The sequence below is a fragment of the Struthio camelus genome, chromosome 2 (genome assembly GCF_040807025.1).
Source record: "Struthio camelus isolate bStrCam1 chromosome 2, bStrCam1.hap1, whole genome shotgun sequence".
Taxonomy (NCBI): domain Eukaryota; kingdom Metazoa; phylum Chordata; class Aves; order Struthioniformes; family Struthionidae; genus Struthio; species Struthio camelus.
Window position 1 is genome coordinate 73737743 of NC_090943.1, and position 26068 is coordinate 73763810.

The 26068-nt window shown below is 35.3% G+C and overlaps 1 protein-coding gene across 4 annotated transcripts in view; it reads left to right on the plus strand.

Moving 5' to 3' along the window:
* Nucleotides 1–26068, plus strand: part of GABBR2 (gamma-aminobutyric acid type B receptor subunit 2) — a 478089-nt gene that overhangs the window by 318090 nt on the left and 133931 nt on the right. For all 4 annotated transcript variants that reach the window (XM_068936292.1, XM_068936293.1, XM_068936294.1 and 1 more), the window contains 2 exons: nucleotides 8634–8741; nucleotides 22675–22797. In XM_068936292.1, coding sequence (XP_068792393.1) covers nucleotides 8634–8741; nucleotides 22675–22797 — 231 coding nt within the window. The remainder of the gene's footprint in view (nucleotides 1–8633; nucleotides 8742–22674; nucleotides 22798–26068) is intronic.

A 26068-nucleotide genomic window follows, 5' to 3' on the forward strand; every position in this document is an offset into this window, starting at 1 on the left:
CTAGAGGGTGTTCTGCATAGGTGACTGAGTAATAGAGTAGGGGCAAAGGAGCTATTTGAGGAGCTATTTGTCTGTAAGGTCTATATTCACGCCATTCTGAGAGGAGTCTTCTCTGGAGATACCTACTGGCTTTCAGTCTCCTTTGTGGGCTAGAGTTCTGCAAAGGTGTTAGACCGGTCCTGTGGTTTACACTGTCACTAGAATTTAGGTTGCTTTATCGTATACTCACTAATCAGCATAATTGATATGAATTACCAAGACCAAGCAGATATCCTGGTGATGTCACCGTGTCTTGTCAGTGTTTTGCCTTGAATAAGGTAAACAGAGTGCAGGAGGTTCATTGGCAAGTGATGACGTTCTGAGAGCAAAGCTGGCATCTGCAATGATCACTCTTAAGCCCTGTTACCAGTTTTTACCCTGGCATTGAGGCTCTGCCAAAATGCCCTAAAGTCCTTGATTCAATTACTTCCAGTTCTTTTTTTTTTTTCTTTTCTTTTTCACACTTGTGTTCAGTAGTGTTCTCATCCATCTCGGGGTGTTTGCGGGTTTCAGTCAGTTACACTCAGCTATGATGCAAGCATTTGGAAGCAGGCTTTGTGTACAAAAAAAGAACAAAAATTTAGGGTGGAGTGGAGAGGAAGAAAGAGGCAGAGAAGGAAAGGATGGAAATATCTATTGTCAAAGCCCAGCTGCCACTGCAGCATGTGATTATCTGGACTTTGTGTTCTTTTCAATGAGCCATTCTGAGAACAGGTGCATTCATACCAAGAGGAGATGATATAGACCTTATCTTCATTAAGCAGTACCTTAAAATGTGACCATTCACCTTTAAATGCATCCAGATCTTCAGAAGCACTTAGAATATACCTGCTGCTATTGTATTATATATCTGCTCCATATATTCTTGAAACTTGAAATTTAATTCTGTATCTTGTAGCAATGTGGTAGGCAGATTTTTTTTGTTCTTTTTTCCTAAATTTTCCTAAGTTTCCATGTCTATACCCACTGAGAGAATGGTGAGGCCACATTGAGCCTTCCTTTAGAAAATCCCGAGCCTGAACAAGGTGAAGATTGCAGGGTAGTGTGAGAGTGGAGAGATGCATCTTGAAAACCCATGCATCAAACAGAGAGATTGCAGTACTGAGCAAGGAGCAAAAGTTAGGTGTTTGGGTTACAGAAAGAGCTTCCTAGGTGTTTGGGGGTGGGGGCGGTCTAGACAGTTTGCTACAACTCTGAAAGTCACTGAGTTGGCTGAGAGCATCTCTGGAGGTGGGGACTTGCCTTTAAAGATAAAGTGAGGAGGGTGAGAGGATGTATGAACCTTTTGTCTATTTATTTATTTATTTATATATTTATTTATTTTTTCTTTGTCTTCCCTTGGTGCTTTGAGTTTTCTCTGTTTAAAACGTTAAGTATTCTAAAAAACTTGTCAATTTTTGGAGTTTAAAAAACTTTCGACCATACTTGGGGGGAACTGACTGAAAGGAAAAGTCCTGGGCAGAGCCGCTTCAAAGCTGCCACAGACTTTGTGTATAGTAGTCAAATGGACTAGTCCCTGGGTTAGGAAATAACATCTAGTATTTGTTTGGTAGTTGATGATGTCCTCTTTATTACTCATCAGACTTTGCCATGTTTTTCTTTCCTTTGGACTTTTATATTTGCTTTCTTCTTTTCCTCAAATTGTCTCTTTTTATCTAGAAATTTCAAAAAAAAAAAGATAAGCACTCAACTCCTACTGAACTACAGAGGGATTTAGACTTCTAATCTACTTATTTATCTTTGGAAAACATAGTCTTTGTATTTTTAGCCTGACCTTTTTCATTTTACTTGTATTCTTTAGTTTCTTTCCTATTTAATTGTTTAGCTGTTAATTGTAATCTCTCTTTTCTGTATAATCACTTCCATAATTGTCCTCACTGCCATTCAGTCTGAGACTGATCTCATTGCTATTAAATTCTGTCACTGAGTTTAACAAGAGCCTGATCAGCTACTACTTTAGTAAATGGCATTTTCTTGAAAAAAAAAAAAAAAGAAGAGAAAAAAGTTACAAAATTAAATAGATCCTTGCTACAAATATGTTTCATATACTTGAGAAAATACACCATAGCCTTAGCAGAGATGTATTAAGGTAATGTATTTAGTACATTTTGCCTCTTTTTCAGCAGCACAATGGCTAGATTTTAAAGGCCCCATATAGAATCATGAACAATTATAATATCTTCTACACTACCCATGGGTTAACTCTGAAAAATGATCTGAAATATATTTACAAATGACTACAAGAAATCTCACAGCATGTGAAGAACCACTGTGCTTCGTTTGTGTGAAAATAGTAGGATTCAATTCTCTAATGTTATTACCACTTACTTTTTCTAAGAACTGTGCTCATACCACACAAATACTAAAGAATGTGTTAAAAGACCTAATCATGTGTCATAAAATGTTTGATATAAATGAGAAACGTATAATTCAAATGGATGAACTCATTGTTTGGGGCCTGCCTCTGCTCACAATGGGAATTTTGCTGTTGCTAATAGAAGCAGGATTAAGCCCCCAGTGAAAATGTGTTGAGATGACACACTTTTATTCATTCTAATTATCCTTTATGTTCCCAGTTTGCCAAGAATAATATAAGGTGCTTAATTTTAAGCCCATGAGTAGTCCACAGAAATCAATACTTTAGATACTTAAAGTAGATACCAGTCTACTTAAAGATAATTGTACTCTCCAGGGCTAAACCCACAGCAGGCTTTATTCATGCATTTGTCACTTTAAGTGTCTAAGTCTAACACTAAGATGTCGCCAAGCTGCTGAGAACTTCTGTTCAGCTGCCTCCTAATAACCCTGTAGGCATCACAACTTCCAACTGTGTGCGTGTACAAAACTAGTTAATTATTGATATTGCCAAAATGAATCAAGACTGAGTCTCATTAACTAAGCTGGAGAAAGTTGGGGATGTCAAGTGATATGAACAAAAGATCTGAAAGTTTTTATTTAAAAGAAAACATTAAAATGATGGTCTTGAAGTAGACAAAATGATGCTTTCAAGAATCTTAAATGAGTGGTTCTTCTGCAGGAACATAATCTAAACTTTTTGCTAATTGACAGGTATTGTTTCACTACCCCTTTCAGTAGTTGTTATTTAAAAAAAAGAAGTCATTTGTCTTGACTATAAGAAATTTGTAGTTTTTGATCCAACACATACTGAAATTCTTCTTGCTGATATTTCGCTTCTTTAATTCTTCATTCTGATTCTTTATGTGCATCTTCTTTTTTGTATTTGATGTTGGCAAACCAGATAAGCATAGCGAATTTTAAGTTGCAACACAAAAAAGAATGTGTTACATATTCTGTTCTGAGTTGTTATATTTTTTTTTTTCTTTCATAACTTAACAGAAGACAAAAATGCACCACTTTCTTGATCAACTGCATTTAAAGTTTTTGTCATTGCTTTCTTGGGCTCAACACCTTCCCAGGCATTCGTATTCAGTTCATGACGGGATGGTCTTCTGAATGCATGTGCAATGGCAGTCATACCACCTTTGTTCTTGTGATGGGAAAATAATAGAACTTCTTAAAAGTAAAATTTTATATGTTTCATCAATTGAGTCCATCTTCCAAGATATCTTGTTAATTATTTTATATAGTTTAATAGTAGTTGTAATTCTATTTAAAATAAATTCAGACAATATTACTGTTTATCCCAAAGTTTACCACTACCTAAAAGAGTATTTTTGTTTGCTTGCTTCATTCTTAAAGTATATAAACAAGAAGGGACTATGACTTCTTCTTGACTACTTTTATGAAGCACCTGGCGTTATTCTGAGATTGTTCAGGATGTTTCTGATGCTTTCCCCACTTGTTAATTTTCCTTTATTAATTCATTGTTCACAGTTAAATGACTTCTTTGATTAATATTGAGTTGCAACATCAAATAAGTTTGTAGGGCTTTTACTTGGATATATATAGAAATAAAACACTTTGCTATTATGATAACAAGATGATAGGAAAGGTGTGTGTGGATTTATGTGAAGATAACTAATAGAAGGAAAATGTACTTTGCAATGTAGGCTAGGCAGCTAAAGCTCAAGGTTGAGAGAAAATATAATTCAGATGGAAGTAACACTATAAAAGGCTTTTCAGCTATCAATGTTTAGAATATTATGGAAAAATAACCTTTCTTAAAAAAATTAGATCTTTAGAACCTTTTGAGTAGGTTTAGATTAGGGACTTTTTGTTGCAAATCAAAATTTAAAAGAGCTCACATTATAATTTATGCTCCTACAACATATAAGCCTCTTGTTTGGAAACAGAGTGTCTCCACAGTACTAAAGTTGGGAGTTCTTAAACCTTACTACATTTGTTTTAACATTAATATACGAAAGCAGTGGGGTTTTTGTTTGTTCTGTTCCACACCACTGTCTGGAAAATGAAACAAAATGGTCTGGTTCTTTGTGGAGACACTTTCATTGTTTGGTAGTGGTCTGACAGGTAGTCCAATAAATAAATGGCTTCTACCTATTTCAGCTACTGTGAGTAATAAACTTGATAAGAGCTTCTATTAAGTAATTTATAAAAAGCACAAATTCTAATCATGGATACTTAACGTAATATTTAAAAAAATAGGCCTCAAAATAAAATAGTATAGGAAATTAAAGAAAAAAAAAGATAGAAACTGCATTTTAACATCTGTATAGACATATTTGGTTGTTGTATATCAAACAATATTGTCTCCTTTGACATTTGTGAGTCCTTTTTGAGTGGTAGAAAACAGACGCTTTGGAAGATATATTCAATCAATATCTCACTCAATAAAATAAGTAACCAAGGAATATAAGCAGATAACTGAAAGTGTATCCTAAATTTCAGTGAAACTGTGAGGAATTTTGTAATGAGATAACTTAAAAATATTCCTATAGAAGGGTAACTTGCAAAAATAGTTACTGTTTATCTTTTTCTTAAAAAGTTTTGTGTCTGATTTACAGCAGAGATTTGAATCCAAGTCTCCCATCTTTTAAGGAGGTGCTTTTCCTGCTCATTTTGGTAGCTACTGGGGGGAGAGTGACCTTTCTCAATCTCTTCAATAGAAATACATAATTAAAAACTCCTGATATAAGAGAATTACTGATTGACTTTATAGCATCATGGTGATAGAATTCAGTGTAGGCTTAAGTCATGTCTCCAATTATTGATGGTTTTTTTACTATGTTATTTCAAACTGTGTGTTAGAGGTCCAAATATATTTAAAAATGTGAATTTTTGTGTGACTACTGTGACCTGTGTATTAATTTCTTTTAAATTCAGATAAACATTATGGCAGATATATGGGTCTCCAGCTTTTAATGTGCTGTAATTTTTTTAATTGTGCTGGCTACATTAATGAATTATAGCAGATGAATTCAAGCTCATTTTCTTCAAGATTAAAAAATTATTTTCATTTTAGATTTATCTTCTTATTCTCAGTAAAAGAGATCACATTTTGTCAAAATCGCTGATATCTTTGAGCCATAAGGTTTCCAATATAGCCAATCGTTATATTTTTAAAATTTGCATACTCCAAATCAGATATACATAAAACTTTTGAACTGAACATTATAAAAATAATATTTTTCTGAATATCCAGTTAGAAGCATATTATGAGCACAATTGAATTTATTACTATTCCCAAGAGGCAATTACTGTTTCAGTGAGAACAAAACAGAGTCTTATTAGAGACATGAAAATACCATGTATCTGTTTGCGAAACATACCACTAAACTGTACACAAAAGAGCTGAATGTTTATTAATAGTAGCAAAAAGATGGAATGCTAAGTATGGTTATCACAGCTAAGCTGATGTGAAATTAAAAAAAAATTAACTGGCTAATATATATCTCATATCAAGATGTTCATTTTTAAATCAGAGTTGATCTAACTGTGGTTTTACTGAAGTTATTAGCATAATGTATGATGATTGATAACGGACAGTCAAAGACTGTCGTAATATCTGTTCCGTTTTTTTATAGTATACTTTCAGTTGCTCACTAACCAAGGAGAAACTGCTCCACTCATGTGGCTTGAGTTAAATCAGGATCGGTGTACTGATTTTACTGATGTCATGATTCAGCAGCAATGAATGAAATATAGGTTCAAGGTCTATAAGCAATCCTTTTTCTCCAGACTTCTATGATGATTCCCTGGTTGCTATTTAATCCAGCCAATGGTTATCTCTGTAGCATGGTCAGTTTTGGGGCACACAACCCTCTCAGGCAGTTTTGGGAGTCTATTTGCACACGCTGTTAAATGCTCACATTCCTACTTTATCAGCTGCTCTTATTCAGGACGTGCTGCCAAGGGAAGGGGGTGCGTGTGTGAATTCTCCCACAACTAGTGTGGCCTGCCTTTCACTCAGTCATGCAGGGATAACCTGCCAGAAGACTCCCATACAAAATAAAGTATAAATAAAGTGAGCACATTTATTTGTTGGTTACTTACAGATCATATATAACTCTTTAAATGTTTAATTTCCAATTAGTCTACCTAGAGAGCCAAAATGTGGGCAAAGGTTATGGAGCTTGATAGGGTACAGGAATGGCATATAAAATTAGAATAAGAATACACAGAGAGTTTTTCATGGTTTAGCTTGAAGATGTTCAAATCTGTGTTTATGGTAGGCATGTGAATGCAAGTTGTTAAAAACGGTTATTCCAACCCTCTGCCATTAGATTGGATAAGGAAGTCATCTCTTCTATCCCCTTTCTAACTTTCTTCCCATCTGTAACATATGATTCTGTATCCTCTTCTTTCTGACCAGCAGCTCCCCTCGCCTTTAATCTCACTTGCCTTTCCAGTCAGTATCTTACTTTCCTCTTTCTTTTTGTCATTGCCTCTCTGAGTATGCTGGATACAACCTCTATTTTGAGTTCCTCTTCTTCAGTCTGTTTTTATTCTTTCTGATTCATAGTGCTTTATCTCAGTGAATTTTCAAGTAACTCCTCTTTGCCAAGTCCCAAGGTGGGACAATTCGGTGTGTCCTTTCCTCCACTAATTCAGCTCTATTGACTGTACATACTTTTTTTTTAAGGCGCTGTAGTCATCTTATGTCACTTATTGCTCACAATTTATATTGCATAGAAAATTTTAGGAAAAAAACATTCCATTTTTTGAACAAAAAAATTGAAACTTGAGAGATCTCTGGAAAGGCAAAAACTAGATAATACAGACTTAGAAGTGTGACATTTAGATTATTCCTAATATTTATCTTAGACTACCAAGTTCTACATCTTACACCACACCTAGCTTGTTATCAGTATACATGTCCCAACGTTACATATTAAGAAACCCAGACTCTGCAGAAGTCAGATGTGAAACCAGACTGGTTTCCAATGAAAAATTTGATTCTAGTTCATCAAAAGATTGTTTTCTAAATCCTTTTTCTAAAAGTTCTGGTTTCTACAAGTCAGAAACTCTCAAACAAAAAGCAGCTTTATTAGCCAGCAACGTATGGTTAACATAGCCTAATTTGCCCTTTTCTAGGCTGCCTTCCCCTCCCTTAGCCATTATGTCTCCCCCAGTTTTTCCATCTGCAGTGTGCAATGCATTTTATTTTTACTTCTTTGTTCATGTTTATGCAGTGTACCTTTTTGACAGCTGGCCCAGGTGGATCCTCTAGGGAGGAGAAGATTATTCCCCCCTCCTCATTGTGCTTTTTCAGGTTTTGAGTCTAAGTTATAGGCTTCCAACTCCCTGACGTGCCTCTCCTGTGATCGTCTGCCTGCCACGGTCTGTGGTCCCTTTTTGGGACTGTCTGTCTGTGGCAGAAAGGCTTTCAAACAGCCAGGTGTCAAGGGCCATGGAAAGAAATACTTCTAAGGAACCTGACAGGGCAATCCTTGGCATTTATTTTAGTTTAAAAGTCATTTAGTTTTCTATTTCACTCTAAGGAGAATGTCTACATGGGTCTATTTTCAAAGCTGTAGCCAATTTAGGGTTCTATCACTCCACCGTTCCGTGTGTTCTCACCATTTCCTTTTCTCTTAGACCCAAGTTCCAGGTGTTATCTTTGATTCAGGTCTTCCACCTAGGCTTTGTTCCTGTCTTTCCACTTTTACCTACATGATAATTTTAAGGTCAGTTCTTCTTATCTTACCAGAATGCTCGGAGTCTCTCATTAAGTCCTTACTGATGCATATCTCATGTAATACAATTTCCTCTTATTTAGCCTGAATAACATCTCTGCTTATCTCTTCACTTCAGTTCAAAATGTTGCTGTAACGTTGCTCCCTGGTTAGTTTTTCTGGTTTCAGTCTTTTGTCTTCACCTGCTAGTTCCTTCCTCTGCCTGCGCATAACACAATAAAAGTGGAATAAAAAATGGACAATATTGGAACAAAGTTGTGTTTGTATATATGGAAGAGATTGTGTATTAAGTATTCAGATTTGCTATAGTTGGAGAAGGAATGCAAGGAGGAGAAGAGAAGCAAGAAAATAGTGATGATTTTGAAATGTCAACATTTTTGTGAACATTTTGTTTTAACTTAAGTTGTTTTTCAACCATTTTGAGAAAAAATGGCATTGTGACTGAAATGAAGATATTCATGTTATCTGGTGAAAATTAAATGTCTTTGTCTTTTTTTTATATGTATATATTTTTAGGTCCGAACATGGATTCTTACAGTGGGATATACAACTGCATTTGGTGCAATGTTTGCAAAAACATGGAGAGTTCATGCAATTTTCAAAAATGTAAAAATGAAGAAAAAGGTGAGGGAAAGTAAACGCTTTTCTCATTGCTCTCTTAAAGTCATTTTCTAATCATCTTGCTGCATTTTCCTGGATAGTCAAACTTTTGCTGACTCTATTCATGTGTCACATTTAAATATCCTGAATAGTTTGATATTGTGGCTTTCTTTTCTCCATTTTGACTTCTTTTTAATCTCTGAGAGTTGGGATCAAGCAGCAGCCTTTCATTCCGTGTAAAGAAAGTAGGCGGACAGTGGAGACAGTGGTAGACTTTCAAAGTAAATTCTATTCCTCACTCTTATTTAACGTGCTGTTTCAGCATCCTTCTAGTAGATCCTTAGCTGTTATGAAATGTTTTCTGGATATCTCTGTTTAGCATAGAGGTATTACACACAAATTTCTCATGGACTGCTGGAAGGAGACAAGAGAAAGTGCTGCTTATGCACCTTTCTTTTTCTAATTTTGATGGAAGTTGTATAAGCATGCATTAAGAATTAGGCACTGAGGTATGAGGAATTTTTGGTACAGAACATTTTCTTCAAACAATTAGACTAGGCTTAGCAATAGTAGAGCATTTCATCTTTATATTATTCAGCTGATATTTTTCCAGTGCAGCTTCTTTTTGCATATGAAGTGCTTTTGATCAGATGATTTTATTTAAAAATGGGACTAGTGAATAGAAGTCATTTTGACAGAAAAATCGTTAAGAGAAATGTGCATGAAACACAGGAACAACATTAATATTATTATGGAGTGAAAAGTAGTGCCAAATACAGTTTGTATATGCAGCTGAAATATATTTATTCTAATAAGTGGTAAAGAGGTATTTACATCCAAAGTAAAGAGAATAACTTTTCCAAAAACTCTTCAGATCCGCCCTTCCCCCCCCTTAGCCCCCATGCATGGTCATGGAAGAATTGAATTATTTTTTCATTAGTACTATGTTGTTGTTTCCACAGTTAGAGCATGTAGAGAGTTGTTGTATCCACAGAATATACCTTTCCCTAAAAAGGTTTGGGACAAATATCATTCAGTGTCAAAAATAATGAAGAGGAAAAAAAAGGCATCTTAAAATTAGCTACAATTATAAGTAATGTCTCTATCAGAATCAGGATACCCTGGATGGATGGAAGTGGAGAAGCTAGAAATCGCTCCTTTTGTGTACCTATGCGAAGAGCCCACCATAATATACCAGTTTGTGCTACCAGAGTCCAGGATAATTTTTTCAGTAATCTTAGACTTGCTTTATGAAAGATTTTTTTACCCAATAGCTGAGCCAGTATTTTGTCTTTTTGAAAAATTAAAATTAAAATTGCAAGCTTGCTTTCAGCTATATTGGTACAAATTCTTGTAAGTTAATGAAGTTGCACAACATACTGCCAGTGCAACAAATAACAACATTTACTTAATAACCTTTGTTATATTGAGAGTTTTATCAGTTCCACAGTATATGCTATTTCAAATAGGAATTAACAGTTACTTTACTGGACTGTCTCTAGGAATTTGCTTTATTGTTTTTAGAAAATGTTTCATTTTAGAGATTCAAATTGTTACATAACACTAATGTTCATTATCTGTTAATTACACATCATGCTCAAATTCTGTATAGTGCCTATTCCTCAAAAAGCTCATCTCTTTCCATGTGAATAATAAAGAGGCCTTTGAATTAAAAGTAGCAGAATCTGCAACAAATAATGTGATTAAATTGCAATTTTTATTCAGAATTGTGTGTTTAAGAAGTATTTAGTTAAAAAGCAACTGTATGGTAGAAGGGAGATACAGAAATCTAGATGCTAACCAACAAATTGCTTCATTTTGAGTGATACTGGAAACATTAAAGGTATTAAGGTATCTTATTCAGTATATTGGAATTAAGTGAATCGCATTTTTTTCTGTAAACTTGAAAGAATGGATATTTCACAGAATAATCTTGGTCTGCCTTATTTGGATATCCCATTTCAGAATGCAAATGTGAACCATAAAACAGAACAATTTTCTAGAAAAAAAATGCAAAATAAATTAGCTGTGCACAATAAATATTTACTTGTAGTGCATTTTCTGTCTTTGGTTTACCAGGATAGATAAAATTGTATTTAAGAGCTGATTCATAAACATGATATTCTTTACTTATGACTTACCAGAAGGACACTTCCATTTTCAATAGATGTAGCGTACAGACAAAGCATTTTATATGTATGGAAGCCTAGACAATGCGAATTCTCACAAACAGTATCTCAACTGACAAATAAAGAAGGGTGGCACTGCATGAAAAAAAACCACATCAATGTTTCTTGAATTAGCCGTGTCATCTCAGAGCAGATTTGCATTTCAGTACAAAGAGTACAAAGTGACAAAATGATTTAAATAACTTGGCTGTAATTCACCTGTGGTCAGTTCAGTTTCCACCCGCATGTAAGTATGCCAGTAAAATCTTACTTTTAGACACACCACTTTTGCCTGTCATCCTGGATTTCATTTCCATTAGGAAAATTGCCAAAGAGTAAAATTTATCAGTGTGGAAGAATCTCTGTGTGGCTTTTGAATCTATTGTCTCATTCATTTAATGGCAGGGGGTTTAAAGTAATGGAGAAAAGAATAAAATGAACAAAGCTATTTATCTTCATCAGGTAGAGCAAGCTTACTTCCAAACTTTTAGTGAATGCATATTGTCATGGGTTTGTGAAGAGATGAATCAATTTCTCTCTCACTATGAGAAAACATATAGAATCGTAAATAATACAGTATAGTTCCATTTTAGTGCAGTGGAGAGTGGAACTAAATGCCTTAGGATGTCTTGATTTAGATGAAGATATTTATTAACTTCTATTTACACAACTCGGCTTTCTCTTTTATTTTCACTCACTTTTAAATGCATTCCTTTGTTATTGGAAAAAAACAAACAATGAAATTCAGAATACAATTCTACTGCCAGGCTGCTAACTAACAAATATTGGAAGATTCTCCAAGCTCTGTTAGATCTGTTTTTGATCTTTATAGGGCTCAAAGGAAGCAAATTAAAAATATATTAATTTAAAAAATATTAATTTTAGCTGGATTTGAAACAGAGGGGGTGAAGTGGAATTTTTGTCACATGGAAATTACAAAATCAGTAGGGGAAAATAAATTATTTTTAAGTTTTAAAAAGGTTAGTAAAGATAATGGAAACAGAATAGAATTAGTAATAAAGATAATCATAACACTTATAATTGAGGTGCAATTCTGTCTCTGATAAGTCACCTTGGGACAGCTAGGTATTCTGTTCACTGTGTGACTATATGTTTCTCATAGATGAGGAGGGATCAAAGAGCATAACCTGGACTGAGTAAAAATATGGGAACTATCTTAGGATTAGGAAGCTACAAACAACTGCAAGAGAAAAAAAAAACTATATACAGGTTCAACTCTAAATAGCTATGCTTACTTTGCAGTAAGGTTGTGGCAACCTATTTTCTTACTTTCAGCCTATCAAGTCCCTAAAAGACTTCTAAAGACAGTTGTGGTGTTCGTGCTTTGAAAAAGTGGATAGTAAGTGGTTTGTATAGACTACTTTACTGACACTAGCACAGAGAAGGGAGGCTGGAACTGCAGGAGAATCACAGGACCGAGAGGCAGCGAACACGGAAGAGTCTGAGAAAATTAGATTTAGAAATTAGATTAGGTTTGAAAGGCTTTGAAAAGAATTGGAGTCTGTCCGAATAAAAAGAATAGGGAAAAGCTGTGGGATTACAGACTAGGGAAAGGAGTTGAGGAGCAAATGAAAGGAGACTGAATTTGGATAAGAATTTCTGAAGAAAGAAAATAAGATTGAAAGCCGGTGAATAATTGATTATGAGGGGCTGTAATAAGTGATCAGGAAAACTGAGTATGATGAGTTGTAGAGACTACATTTGGGAATCAGGCAGCAAACTGTAGCTGAGAGACTAGATCTCGTTTAAAATTAGATTACAATTGAAATTAAGAGGCAAGATGGCAGGCCTATGGAATACAGACTGAGAATAGGAAAGGAACATAGTGGGAAAGGAAAAAGAGGCAAGAAAATTTGAAATTAGAACTAGTTGGAATGGTTGCACAGAAATGTAGGCTTCTTTTCAGAGCATAAAAACTGAGCACAAGACTTTCAAGTTTCACCTTTTATTTTTCTACTAGTATCTGTAAAACCTACTGGCAAAGTATGTTTCTTGTCTTCTTGTGCTGATAGCTGAGAGTTACTCTTTTAGATCAAATTGACGAGAAGCGCAAAGAAGATTTAAAGGCTCCTTTTGCTGATGCCTATAAGTCTCTGTATAAATAATTTTTCTTTTTTCTTTTAAGTTTCTGTAAAAACAAAAGGACTCATTAAAATGTTTAAATGCTGCTTTTATGACTAAAGAGTCAATCATTGAAAACCTTGCTTGCTAAAACTAAGATCTCTGCAATGTTGATTTGTTCCCCCATTTATATATGCATTATAGGACATAAGCACAGTCTTAGTTTTCTGTAGGATGCCTGTGTCATAGAGCGTACACAGTGAGTCTGCTCTGGGAATGCGTTAGGACTGTATAATAAGAGAGGAACCTTTTTTTATAGGAACCTTTTTCACTTAAAGCAGAAAAAACTGCAAATGAGAAAGGCAGGAATTTTGACAAAGGTGGTCTCATGCATAAGATAGTCAAGTGTCAATATGGAGAAAGTGACCCACAAACTAGGTAGAATAAAAGGAGTAAGAGAGGATCCAGCTGCTATTCCCATGTTCATTGTGGTCAAGAGAGCACACGGATCACTCTGAACAGCCCCAGGTACTAAAACCTCTGGATGGAGCGGGCAGCAGCCGGCTGTCACCCAGCTGCACTGAAAGTTTCCATAGCTGCATTAGGCAGAATGTCCCTTGGGACAAGACAGAGAGAAGGCAGCAACTGGAGGCCATGTACTTAGCAGCCTATTTGCTGCTGCCTTCTCTTTACAGCTTGCCTCTGGTAATTGCTATCTCTATCCCTCATTGAAAACCTCCGTGAGAAAGTCTATAGCATGAGCATAATCTTGAGTTATAAATCTTTCTATGGGTTTTTGAAGCCACCTGTAGAATTTCTTATGTATTACAATCCATAATCTCTCTCACTAAAGTCCTAAAGAGGTTTTAAAAAATACAGTCATTATTTTAGTCATTTAAAATTTAGAGTAAGCAAAGCTTTATAGGTTATATTGACAGAAATTTAGATAAGCCCCTCACAGGCCACAATTTATTTACTCATTTAAATATCTTTGTAAATTTGACTCTTTCTATATTAACATGAATGTAAATTATATTACCCAATTAGTTCTTTCTGTAACTAGTACTATAAAATATTTCTCCAGTTCATTTTTCAGACTTCAAATATTTACACTTTTCCAAGTTTTTTTTTAAATTTAGTTAGAGTTTTTGTATGTATATCAAAAAGCTATGGACTGGATTTCCCCTAGGATACACATGCATTTCACTAAGTAAATACACAAGATCTGAAGTCTGGAAAGGATATGTATCAAGATCCAAATAGTTGCTTTAGGTAACCATACCAACAATACAACAAATATTAGAGACCATCTGCTGAAAATTAACCAGCATATGGATATCTAAAGAAATGTTCAGCATTATTGTTTACTCTTTGAGATTAAGAAGGAAGGCAAAGTTTCAGTTCGAAATTAGCTTTCATTTGGTTTTGGGTTTTTTTTTCATTTTGAATATTTACCATTGGACCAAGTGATCCCTGATGCATCCAATGCAGTGTAAATGATTCACTTATAGCTTCGTGGTATATAATGATGATTCATATACATTTATTGGACTTTCTAAAGTGATATGAGTGTAAACAGAATTATATTATTGCCTTTTTTCCCCCCAAATAGCTATAATTATAACTTTTAAGTTATAGCTTAAGTCTAAAGCTTTCAAAATAGCCAAGAATTCATATTTAGGCCTAAAATAAGGAGTCTGATTTTCTTAGGATCTAACCAGCCAAAATGCCAGCTAGGGAACAACAGGAGTCACATTTCTAAGATTTATATACATGTAAATATGGATTGGGGAGCTAAATCTCAAGCTCCTGTCCCAGAAAATAGTTGAATTAAAGAGTTGTACCTCTAGGAGAAAAATCTGCTTTTGAAATAATTTATATATGTAAATTTCTGCATGGTACAGTTTGATAAGGTTAAACCTCAGTAGCAAAGGAAAACAAAGAAAACTGTGTGTGAAATGTAACTGCCTATAAATGATGCTATAACCATAATTTCTATGCATTATGAGAATAATGGATGACAGAGAAATAAGGAACATGTCACTATACACTATGAGGCAATTTATTCCTGAATAGCTTGAAATTGGATTGTAAATGTAATCAAGTGCATTGATGTTCCCCGCTATTTGGTAATGATATAGTATGCTTTTCTACAGAATTGTTCATTAAAGAAAATATTAGTGTCTGCATTTTTTTATGTTATCTCAAACAAAATCAGAACATTTCTTTCAGACCATTCAAATCCTTTGTGCATGTTTCCCTAAAGATTGGAATTGCTTGTAGCACTAAAGATGAGATTTCACATCCCTTGTAGAAAATCTACCACACTTAGCACCAATGCAATCCTGAGCTCAGCAGATGCATTCCTCAAAGGTGAATTTGACCTTTTATGTCGGTAGGATATGGAGCCCTCCAAAGACAGCATATCTAGCTCTGCTTATGGTAGTGTACAGAAGTTAATACAACAATAATGTCCGTTTGTAAAACTGTTTTCCGAAACATTATTTAGCAAGAATGGTTTGATCCTAAGACTGTCGAGTCATGCTTCTTTGGTGTAGTTTTGATTTTTTAAAAGACTGCAATATTTTTTATTTTTATCCTCGAAAGAGAGCTTTCTGAAACTAGCAATATTATATGTGTTGTATTATATGTATATGTATTATAGCCATTACTGATGGTTAGGCTTTCAAAGACAAGAAACTTTTTATAGTTTTGTAAGCTGTCACTAAAATCTCCTTCTGAAATCTGTGTAAAATTTGCATCTTCTGCCACACACACTTGTTTTTTATTTTTTATTTTTTGGAGGGGGTATTTGTTCCCCTGTGTTTTGTATGAAAGGGAAAAGGAGTAAGGTATCTTCTGATTGGATAGCTTTTCCTGCCAGCAAGGTATGGAGTCAAAACATCCTCCATTGTAATGCAGTGACTGAGAGGCTGAATCTGCCCAAAGATGCTCTACAATTATTCTGAATAAGGGTCAACAAGGAAAATACTTTCTAAAAATGAGTGCTTTAACAGGCTAATGAGTCATCTATTTAATCCTCAAAGCAAGCTTTTTGGTCATATTCAACTGTCGGTCATTATCAATAGCATCATGCACTCCATTAGCCCCAAAAGCAGTAGAAATCATAAACCTCTCAGACTGCATTGGTCATAGTAGGCCACCACAGAAAACAATTTTTTTTAAATTTTTTGATTTGTAAGTAGATATACAAATCTTTCATCAAATTAATCAAAGTGCCTGCAAGAGGGTAAAATATCTTAAGCTCAACTTTTTACTACCAGTGACTTGTTAGTCAAAAAGACTTGCCACTGCAATGTTCTGTAAACTGTTAGCATTTACTCATTAAAAATGATGTAACTGCAGTGTGAAAAGTGTTCCCTATACTAATCATAGAACCTACAATAGGAAATACCCATAATAGCTGTTGAAAAGATGTTGTGGAGTTACTGGGAACAAGCATATAATGTATTTTCAGTAGGCCTTTTTTCTGATTCCATTACACATTAGAAATTAAGAATGTATTGCAGAATAATTCTCTAAAGTAATAATGGCTTTAATAACCTAAAGATAGGTATTTCCCTTGGTCTATGCAAGGCAAAATTCACTTATTTACCACTGACCGCATCAGCATCCTCATGGCACTGCTGTACCTGTGCTGTCACGTTAAATACAGAGAAGCCATCCTAAAGTGTCTGTGAATCGTTTTAGGAAAAATGAAAGGTGACTGGGCAGCTCATGGGACGGAGAGAATATGCTGAAGGCAGGTTTATGAGTGATTATATAATGCTCTTTTCTGGCCTTGTAGACTTTACTATCTTTCCCTACAAACTGTTTTTTTTTTTTCCCTTCCCCCTCCAGTTCAGAGGGAGGACTCCTCTAGGCATGACTTCTGCTCAGCCAGTACCACAGGGAGAAGAATATTCAGTTTCAGATTTGCTAGGTCTTCTGTAATAGCTGTCAGTGCTATTATTGAATGGAATAAGGTCGAGGCAGCTGCACAGAAGGATCCTGTAGAGAAGTGCTCTCTCCACAGAGTCTTTCCCAGGAGCTTGGGGAAGGGAAAACTAGAAAAGAAAAGGTATTGAGTTGCATTAAGTGTTCATCCAGTTAGTGCCAGAAGGCAAGGGGCAGATCTGTCAGCTGAACTAGAAAGGGTTGAGCTGGAGATTCTATGTAGAAGAAACAGGAATTATCTTCTTAAATAAAAAAAAAAAAGTATATATACGTTTTCATGCAATGCATATGATCTTGAACTTGTCTTGGTGTTCACTGAATTACGAGTTTTAGGAAAAGTTTGATTTGCTCACAAAATGATGTTATTGAAGAGAAACTGGTCTACCAGTTTCTGTTATGAGTGATTTTTTTTTTTTTTGAGGAGAGAGAGCTTCTTCTTCAGATATAGTCCAGAGTGGTAGCAATGGCATTTCTAACAGGAGGAAGATCTGCCAGGATAAGACAGATTCACCTATCCAATCACAGATGGTAGAAAATATTTTGCACAGATGCTGCTGTATGAGAGTTTGGCTTCAGCAAGAAGTCAGGAGAAGTCATAAAAATGGATTTTATTAACTAATGTGTGTTTCTCCCAAGGCTAACTTACTGTACATTGGAAGGAAGGTAAAAATAAAAAAATAAAAAACAAAAAAGAAACAAAAAAAGGCCAATATTCTCTTCCTCTGAATGAAGAACTATATATTTGATCATAAGCTTTCCCAGTTGCTCATGACTATCTTTTGTCAGACAAAATTTATTGGATTCACAAGATCTGAGTCAAAACTCCTTCAGTACATCTGATGTTTCCTAAGGAGTAAACATACTGAACTTATAAGAGTACTAGTGGTTGGGAGTAATGGCTAGAGAGAGGGAAAGAAGGTGGAGTGAGGAGATCAGCCAGACTTTTGGAAATGCTGCCAGTGATATACCAATGGTATTTTTCAGAGTAAATTTATGTTAGGACAAAACTGCTAATCATTGGCAGAAATAAAGCTTTTTAAGTATGTGTTGGGAAATGAAGCACTAACATAGATCAGCATCTGTTTTTTCTCCCCAGCAGCTCTCTTACACAAATCTTTTTTTCTGCAGTCTAGAATAATTTAACTGAGGTAGATGTTAAGCAGGGAAAGGCAGAATAACTGTTTGTTTTCTTTTAAATTGAAAGCAATCCTCACAAAACATATAAGACAAATTACCTCTTTTCTCCCACTAAAAGTAACATTATTAAAATTTAGTGTTGTCAAGACCACTGACCGAGTCAAGTACCCACTGATCTGGCCTTCAATTCAAAAAATTATTGAATCTCAGTATCTCATTCTGAAAAACTAGTATTTTGATTAAGAGATCTACTTAAGAGGGGTATTGTTATAACAGTTTTGCAAAGTGCTGAACAGGGTCAGAATGGATGAGTTAGGGAAACCTTGAGAAAGAGAGAGCTCCAGGAGAACTGCTTTCATTCATTTTGCCCTGGATGCAGCATTGGCAACATTGTGTTTTACAGTAGTCCAGATTGCTTCCCCTGGTTATCTTATGGCTTTTCTTTGCTTGCATTCCCCCTGGCATTTTGCTTTCTGGCAGAAACAAGGGGATGAATAATGCCTGTGGCCAGGGACAGCTGCTGTTCCTAACCTCTTGCCTTCTGTCCAAAAAAGGACCATTCGCAGTATAATTCAGGAAAAAATAATCCTCGAAGAGATATCAAAGAAATAGCGCCAATTTTTGCTGTATTACTTCTTTGTTCTAACAAGTAAACAGCTATCTGCTTAAAAAAAAAAAGTTATCAAACTCAAAAGTAATCTAAAATATGAATTAGCAAATCTGCAGTAGTGCAGGGCCACTGTGAATAAACAATTCACAGGAGCAAGGCAGGGTCCATAGCAATGTGATCCTGAAATAGGCGGTGCTAATTGGAGGCCCTAGAATTTCTTCTGATCCCATTATTGAATGGTTCATCAGTACTATTCCTTTTGTTGCTATCCTTCCTTTCTTTTGATTCTGGCAGTGATGTACTGGTTTCATTAATATTAGCAGGTAAAGCTGCACCTGATACAACCCTAGTTTCAATAGCAATATTGTCTGTGTAAATTAGGAAGACAGTGGGCTGGTTGTCTCATGTTTTGCATGTCCTAGGTGTCCCAGTAGAAATGCTCATTATATTCTTAGAAGAAATGGTTACTGGTGCTTTGAGGGAGTTTTTCAGGGAACTTTTATGGTTCAGTAGAATATAGGGAAACACTTCTGGCAGATTCTTTTCACATAGCATTAAACGTCTCAAACATATATTTTTAGTAGAAGTTAAGTATCTTTATGCCCTCATTACAGGGGAGGAAGGGTGAGGAAGAAAGACATTTTAGAACAGCAGTTTCTCTGATCCTAAACTGTACCTAAAATAGGTGGGCTGAATTGTTCTTTGCGGGTTTCTGTCTCTGATCACTGATTATCAAGAGGCTAGACACCTAATGGTTAAATGGCTAGCTTCAGTAAAATAAATCCCATCAATTAAAAAGAAAAAATGAGCACAATATGCCAATAAAACAAATTACTAACTATTTAAAAGGGACAAAAAGTAGTGGTACCTCACAAAGCTTGTAGAACAATAATTCCCATGTGAATTTTTCAGATGGTTCAGAAGCAAGTAACACAAGTTCTGAAAGGAGTAATCTCAGAATTATTATGGAAAGATAGCATTGTCCTAAAGTTAAAAAAAAAAAACCTTAAGTAAAACAGTAATACTTAAAGGATATTATCCTTTAAGCGTCCTTTAAGTTATCCTTAAAGGATAGCTTCTGAAAACTGAGAAAACTTTTTCTTCCTATATATGTATCTCTATCTATATATATAGATAGAGATAGATGTCTCTGTGTATATTTGCTGAATATATCCTCACTGAAAGGAAGACTAGCAAACATATAAACTATAATATATGCATATAAGCATATAAGCTAAAACATACACAATTAGAGAATTCTGATTCAATAAGGACCAAATTTAAATGGTGTAGTAGTTAACTTATGATTACCTGGCTCTTAGAGTGCAATTTGGATCAGGTTATATGCTTATCCTCCTTACACATTGTTGGCAAGAACTGGTAAGATGCAATACAGTCCGCTTGCTGGGTTAGACAGTAGTGAAGCTGTGAGGGTTGATTCTTGAACCATACTGCCCTATTGATCTTAGGGAGGGTGGAAGGAAATGTTTTAGTACTTTTCAGGAGCAAGGAATGATTATTCTTCTGAAGGGTAAATTCTTCCGTTCAAAGCAGAGGTTGTCTCTTAAAATCCATCCCATGGAGGGAAAGGAGCCACCTCTCCCTCCATATAAATTACCACGTATGGGATGCTTCAGTTCAAATCCCTACCTCAGAGGGTTAAAACCTACCAAAGGGGTCCCGGGCGGGAGGCTGGGGAGGACCCCCTCCACCTCTCCTATTGAGTCCATGCTGTGGGGCAGCAGCAAAAGTGCTGGTCCCAAAGGGCCTGGGGAGCCAGATGGGGTGGGACAGGTGGCCAAGAGCACGCTTGCAGTGAGAGCCTGACCATGCTGTGGCAGAGGGAAGACTGGCTTCCCCTGCTCACAGGGGCTTTTGTTGTACTTCCTACTGAACAGCTTGTTGGGTAAAAACACTTCTGACTTTGATAGGAGGCAGCTGTTTTCTGGATCACAAATTTGGATTGGACTGAAATGCCCACAGCTTCTATTTGGACTTGGCTCCTCCTGATTTTCTTTCACATGTCCTCACTCACACTGAGGGCACCAGCACTAGGTATGTTTCACCTAATCCTGTTTAGAGGCATTAGATAAGAGGGAAACGTTATGTGAGCTTTTTAGTTGCTACTTTATAGAAAATAATCTCCGTGATCAACAATCAGTTCTTTTCCAGCTCTGACTGTAACCTGGTAAATGAGTAAAATGTTAGGCATAGTTATGTTGACCCAAAGAAGATCAGAGACCAACTCAGCTGCTTCTGAGAGTTTACTTAATATCGGCTTTCCTTTTAGTTTACGGAGAACATATGTTGCAATAATCTTCTGTCTTCCCCCCGCACCCCGCCCCCAGCAACTTCTTTTCCTTTCAAAGTTCTCTTTCCCAAAGAAGTACAGTGGCATGAGACATATTGGAATGAAAGCAGCACCTTTTCCCTTCACCCTTCTTCTCCAGACATGACTCTGTTGAGATGGATGTACTGGTCTATTATTTGTTCAAACACGTAAAAAGCATCTTTTTCTGGTCCATTATGATACTATTAAATACCTATGTTTAAATAAACAGTCTCAGGAAATGAAAATAATACCTCAAGTCATTTCAGTCTTTCTGATTGCTAGCCTTAGTTTTATATTTAGTTTACTCCAAATGGTTTGTAAAATAAAACAGCAGTTTAACAGAGAGCGTACACAATATTGTAGAAAATTCTTTCAGAATGAAGAATGCATTTCACTAAATATTGTGGAAAACAAACTTTCAGAAGTTCCTCCCACGTTATTTCATATTTTATTAACTTTCATCCTTTTCTTAAGCTGATAGGAATTCAATGCAAACATTATTTATCTTAGGCAGGAATATTAGTCCTGCCTGTTTTAACGTTAGCTGACACTTTTGGCTTTGTAATGAATGTTCACATTTCTAACGAGGTTTTCAAACTGCACTGAAATACCCACAGCATTATTAAGCCTTCAGACTCAATATTTTTGAATATTTCAGTTGGAGGAAATGAGCTGTTTCTGAGAACCAAGACTAGGGTAAAATATGTGGGCTGGGCCATGCTGAAACATTTTGGCAATATCTTTTGTATATTGGGTGAGTGTTAATCGGTAATAGAAGAATATATTCATTTTGAAATGTCATAAACATGGGCACAGGAGGACTGTATTAAAGTTAGTTTAAGCCTGGTATTTTGAACATGTTTACAACTTTGCAACTTAAATAATCTCCTTGTAGTATATATTTGTCTGTGTTGATGTGTGTATATCTGTAGAAATAATGTAGGGTTTGTATGCAGCCATACAAGAGTGTAATATATAGTTTGACTTGTTCTTATGAATAGAAAATTAGGTTTTTCTCTTTTGAACTTAAAATACATGCAAAATTAAAAACATGTCTTAAGTTGCATGTGCATAAAAGCCTCTATCTTTTGCAATATAGAAAAAAATACATTATCCCTTTCCTTTCCCTGGGTAACAAAGACAGAAAAAAACTCTGAAAAACCAACTTATATTTTGAGACCCTGTAATTGGGTTTTCCATATCCAAGAATATTATGAAAAAGTGAACACTGTAAATCTTAATGAAAACTGAATCCTGCTTAACTCTTCCTGTTCTGAGAGTTATAATGAACACTTTTCCATATTTGCACTCATAAACATAACAGTGGGTCTCTGGTATAGAAATGCTTATTTTTCAGGATTCAGTATTAATACTGGACTTCCATATTAATGTATTAGAATCCTTCCAGTCTCTTTTTTGAGTGCACTTTAGATACTGCTAGTGAACATGAAATAAACTAAAATAACTTATATCTTCTTACTTTCATCTTTTGATATTTCTGAAATCTGTCTCTGTTCATTATTTTAAAAATGTATTTACTAGCAGCCTGTGTTTTTTTCCCCATATAGGAGAAAAAATTTACAAGGAACTGGCTCATGGGAATCTCCTTTTTTTTTTGTGTGTGTGTGTGTGTGTGTGTGTGTGTGTGTGTGTTTATGTGTGTGTTTCCAGATCATTAAAGACCAGAAGCTATTGGTGATAGTTGGAGGGATGCTACTGATTGATCTTTGCATCTTGATTTGCTGGCAGATTGTGGATCCTTTGAGACGGACAGTGGAGAAGTATAACATGGAGGTATGTCCTCAAGCCCAAGTGATATTAATGGTCACATATCTGTATCTGTAGTTTTCCATAGGATCTAGCTAAGGATGTATCAGGTTATATGAAAGGTCAAGTTTTTCTGAATTTGGGGCCGGGGGGAAGCGTGTTCTTTTTTTTAAAGTGAATAAAAGTGGAAGAGCTACAATAAAAAGAAATCCTATCTGTAGTTGAGGGTGTCACATTTCTGTCACCTGTGGGAGATTTTAGAGGAAAGTGTTGTAAACAGGAGAGTTCTTTGCTAAGACTCTCTTGAGTCTGTTACAAAAAATAATAGATGATCAGAACCCATTAGCAGATTTCAGTAAGAACTCATTCAAGATAAACGCAGGAGGTCACTGCTTATACTGCATTCTTTTTGCAAATGTTCAAGAGTTATGTTACCTACAGCTGTGTTTATTCTCAGTAATATCATGTGCGTGCAATAGTTGTTCCTATTTTAATGTCATTCCCATGAAGGTCATGCTCGAGGTTTTGATAGGGAGGAAATAATAGCTTAATGCCACCTGTTCAAATTTTCCAGTGTTTTGATAGGCTTCTAGAAGTAGAGCTTTCTGGAAGTAAAGGAAATGACAGCAAGATCAAATATATAGAACTGGGGAAAAAAAAAAAAACTTGTATCTTTATGCAAATTGGCAGTCTTTGAGAGTTCCTTGCCTCCAACAAGGAAACTGGAGATATTTGAAAACTAGATTATCTGGGGATAATCTAGAAGCCATATTCTATTGTCCAATATTTGGCAATCAGTGAGAAGCAGAATGACATTTTTCTCTTATGATGTTAATAAAAGAAAAGGTATGGCATTTTATTCCAGTGTTTCTATTTTATGCCTACTTTGCAGTGTAGTTCTGGAATTTTATTAGGAGACAATTTCAGCTTTAAGTTGAATATAATTTCTTAGAATGGTATCTTCTAAAGTGCAAGGGATGACTTTCAAGAAATCATTTTCAGGTCTGAAAAGAGATCTCTCAATCATTTCCTAGAGTTTGAATTTTTTTTTGAAGATACTCACCAGTCATTATGATTGTCAATTAAAATTGGAAAACGTAACCAAAATTTGTCTTGTACAGACACTTCAATATTTGTTTGCAGAGAGTTTGAAACAATAGCAGCATGTCAATAGCCATGTTTACTTCATTAAGTTTCAACTGCATTGCAACTAATATTTCAATTGTTTCCGTAGTTGTTAACTATTTTACTGCTTGTATAAAAACAAACATAATAGGATGAATAGTCACAAAATGCACTAACAATATTGCTTATTTTAGTGCTGTGTTAACAGGACTTTTACTTCTTTCCCTCATCAAAGATCCATGTGTCTGATTGCAGCAGAATTATTGGAGTGAAATTTTTTGTAGACAATACTAAAGCAATAACTTTAGAAGTTATTAAAATATGAATACCATGGACTTGAAAAATAATGTTTATTTCACTTTTAAGTGACTGTAACTTACCTTTGAGCTTATCAATATGTATTATTTGGTGATGCAATTTACATCATTTAAAGCTTAGTATGTTTCCCAGACCATGGGGCTACACATCAGTTGCCTGGACTTTGTATTAGGATGGAAATGGTCTGGGAAATATGCAAGCCCATGCAAAGTGGATATTTAGAAAACTCACATTCGCTGAATACTCACACTAAAAATGTGTGATATTTTGAATATTTAGCATAGAATTGACCTAATAATGTAACTCTAATACAAAAATTACTATAAGTTGTGCATAATATTTTAAACTAATGGATTTTGGGAGGGAAAGAAAAAAGTATTACGCAAGCAAATTTGGCCATTAAAATTCTGTACATATGTTTTTATCTCAGTATGTAAACACTGAGGTGAACTCTAGTTTGCTTTCCTAAAGCAGAGCTCTGCTTCAGAAAGTCTGAGAAAAACTTCTATTAAGAGAAAATGACAATGTAGGATGTTGGATTTGGTGGAGAGTTGTTGGATTTGTTTGTTGTGACAAGTAGGTTACAGATAGAATCAGGGACTACTTTAAAAGTTCTGTAGTTGTACCCTGATCTCCTGCAAAAGAAGGGTAAGGTTCCTCCTACATACACTTTGTATAGAGTACTGTAGGCTTGATTCTCACTTAATGAAAAAGCATTTTCCAGTATAGAATGCTTCTCAACTTCAAGCAGTAGTGTAAAATGTGGCAATTCATTCATGAAGTTAACTCTATTCAACTGTGCTGCTTGTTGCTCCGTCTGTAAAGTATTTCCTTTAGCTAGCTACATCCTAAATGTTTCAGATCAATGAAGAAACCAATCACTTCTTTTCTCTTTAATTTCTTCCTAGGCTGAAACTGGAATTTGCTTTTCTCATTGGAATTTGCCTATTTTTTTCATAATCAAAATGTTCCACAGATATGATTTGATTTTGACTAAGTTTCTCCTGGACTCAGCATAGCAATAAGTTTATGATATAAAATACCCTTTTCCTGTCTTGGCTGCCAGGTTCTGAGGCTCAGTAGGCCATTAGCAATTTCAGCACTTCTGTTTATGGAGCTGGGGAAGAGTTTTGCCCCAGTGTCAAGATTCTGCTTCCTTTCTCAACCCATCTTGAATTTTTCTTGTTTTCTTAAGAAGGCAATGTTTATGTGCAAAGATACTCTCTGCATGTGCCTGATTTTTCATCCTTCCTAATAAACTTTGAAGCTGTTTGCCAATTTCAGTCAAATCTGACAGAGCAGATACAGCTTTTAAAGATATAATATTGTGACAATTTTCATGGAAACAGTCAACTGCATGGAAAAGAGGGGTTGAATTAGTATCCCCTATAAGAGGAAGGTTGCAGAGTGAGTTACCTCTCTGTTTTAAGAGAAACATGCAACACAGGAGTTTCACATTTAATTTGACACAGAGAAGGCAACCACAGGAAATGCATAAGAAACCAGCCTGCTATAATTTCACTGCTAACAGAAGTTTGAAATAACAAAATCTTTTACAAAGTGGAATCACTTCTTCTCCCTATGCAAGAGCCATATCGTAATTCAATTATATAATTACTACAGTTCAGTAAATTTATACGTGGGCATACAGTTATGCACACCTATTGCTTGTAGTATAATGATATAGTAATTCTTTTACTCTATGGTTTAGCTGAAAATCCTATGATTGACTTAATTGTCTTCTCCCAACACAATTATCTATGATACAGATACAGGTTGGATCCCTCTGTTCTCAAAAGGTAAACAATAATAGTGCTTAATAAATAAGGATTTGTATACGAGGGTATATACTAGA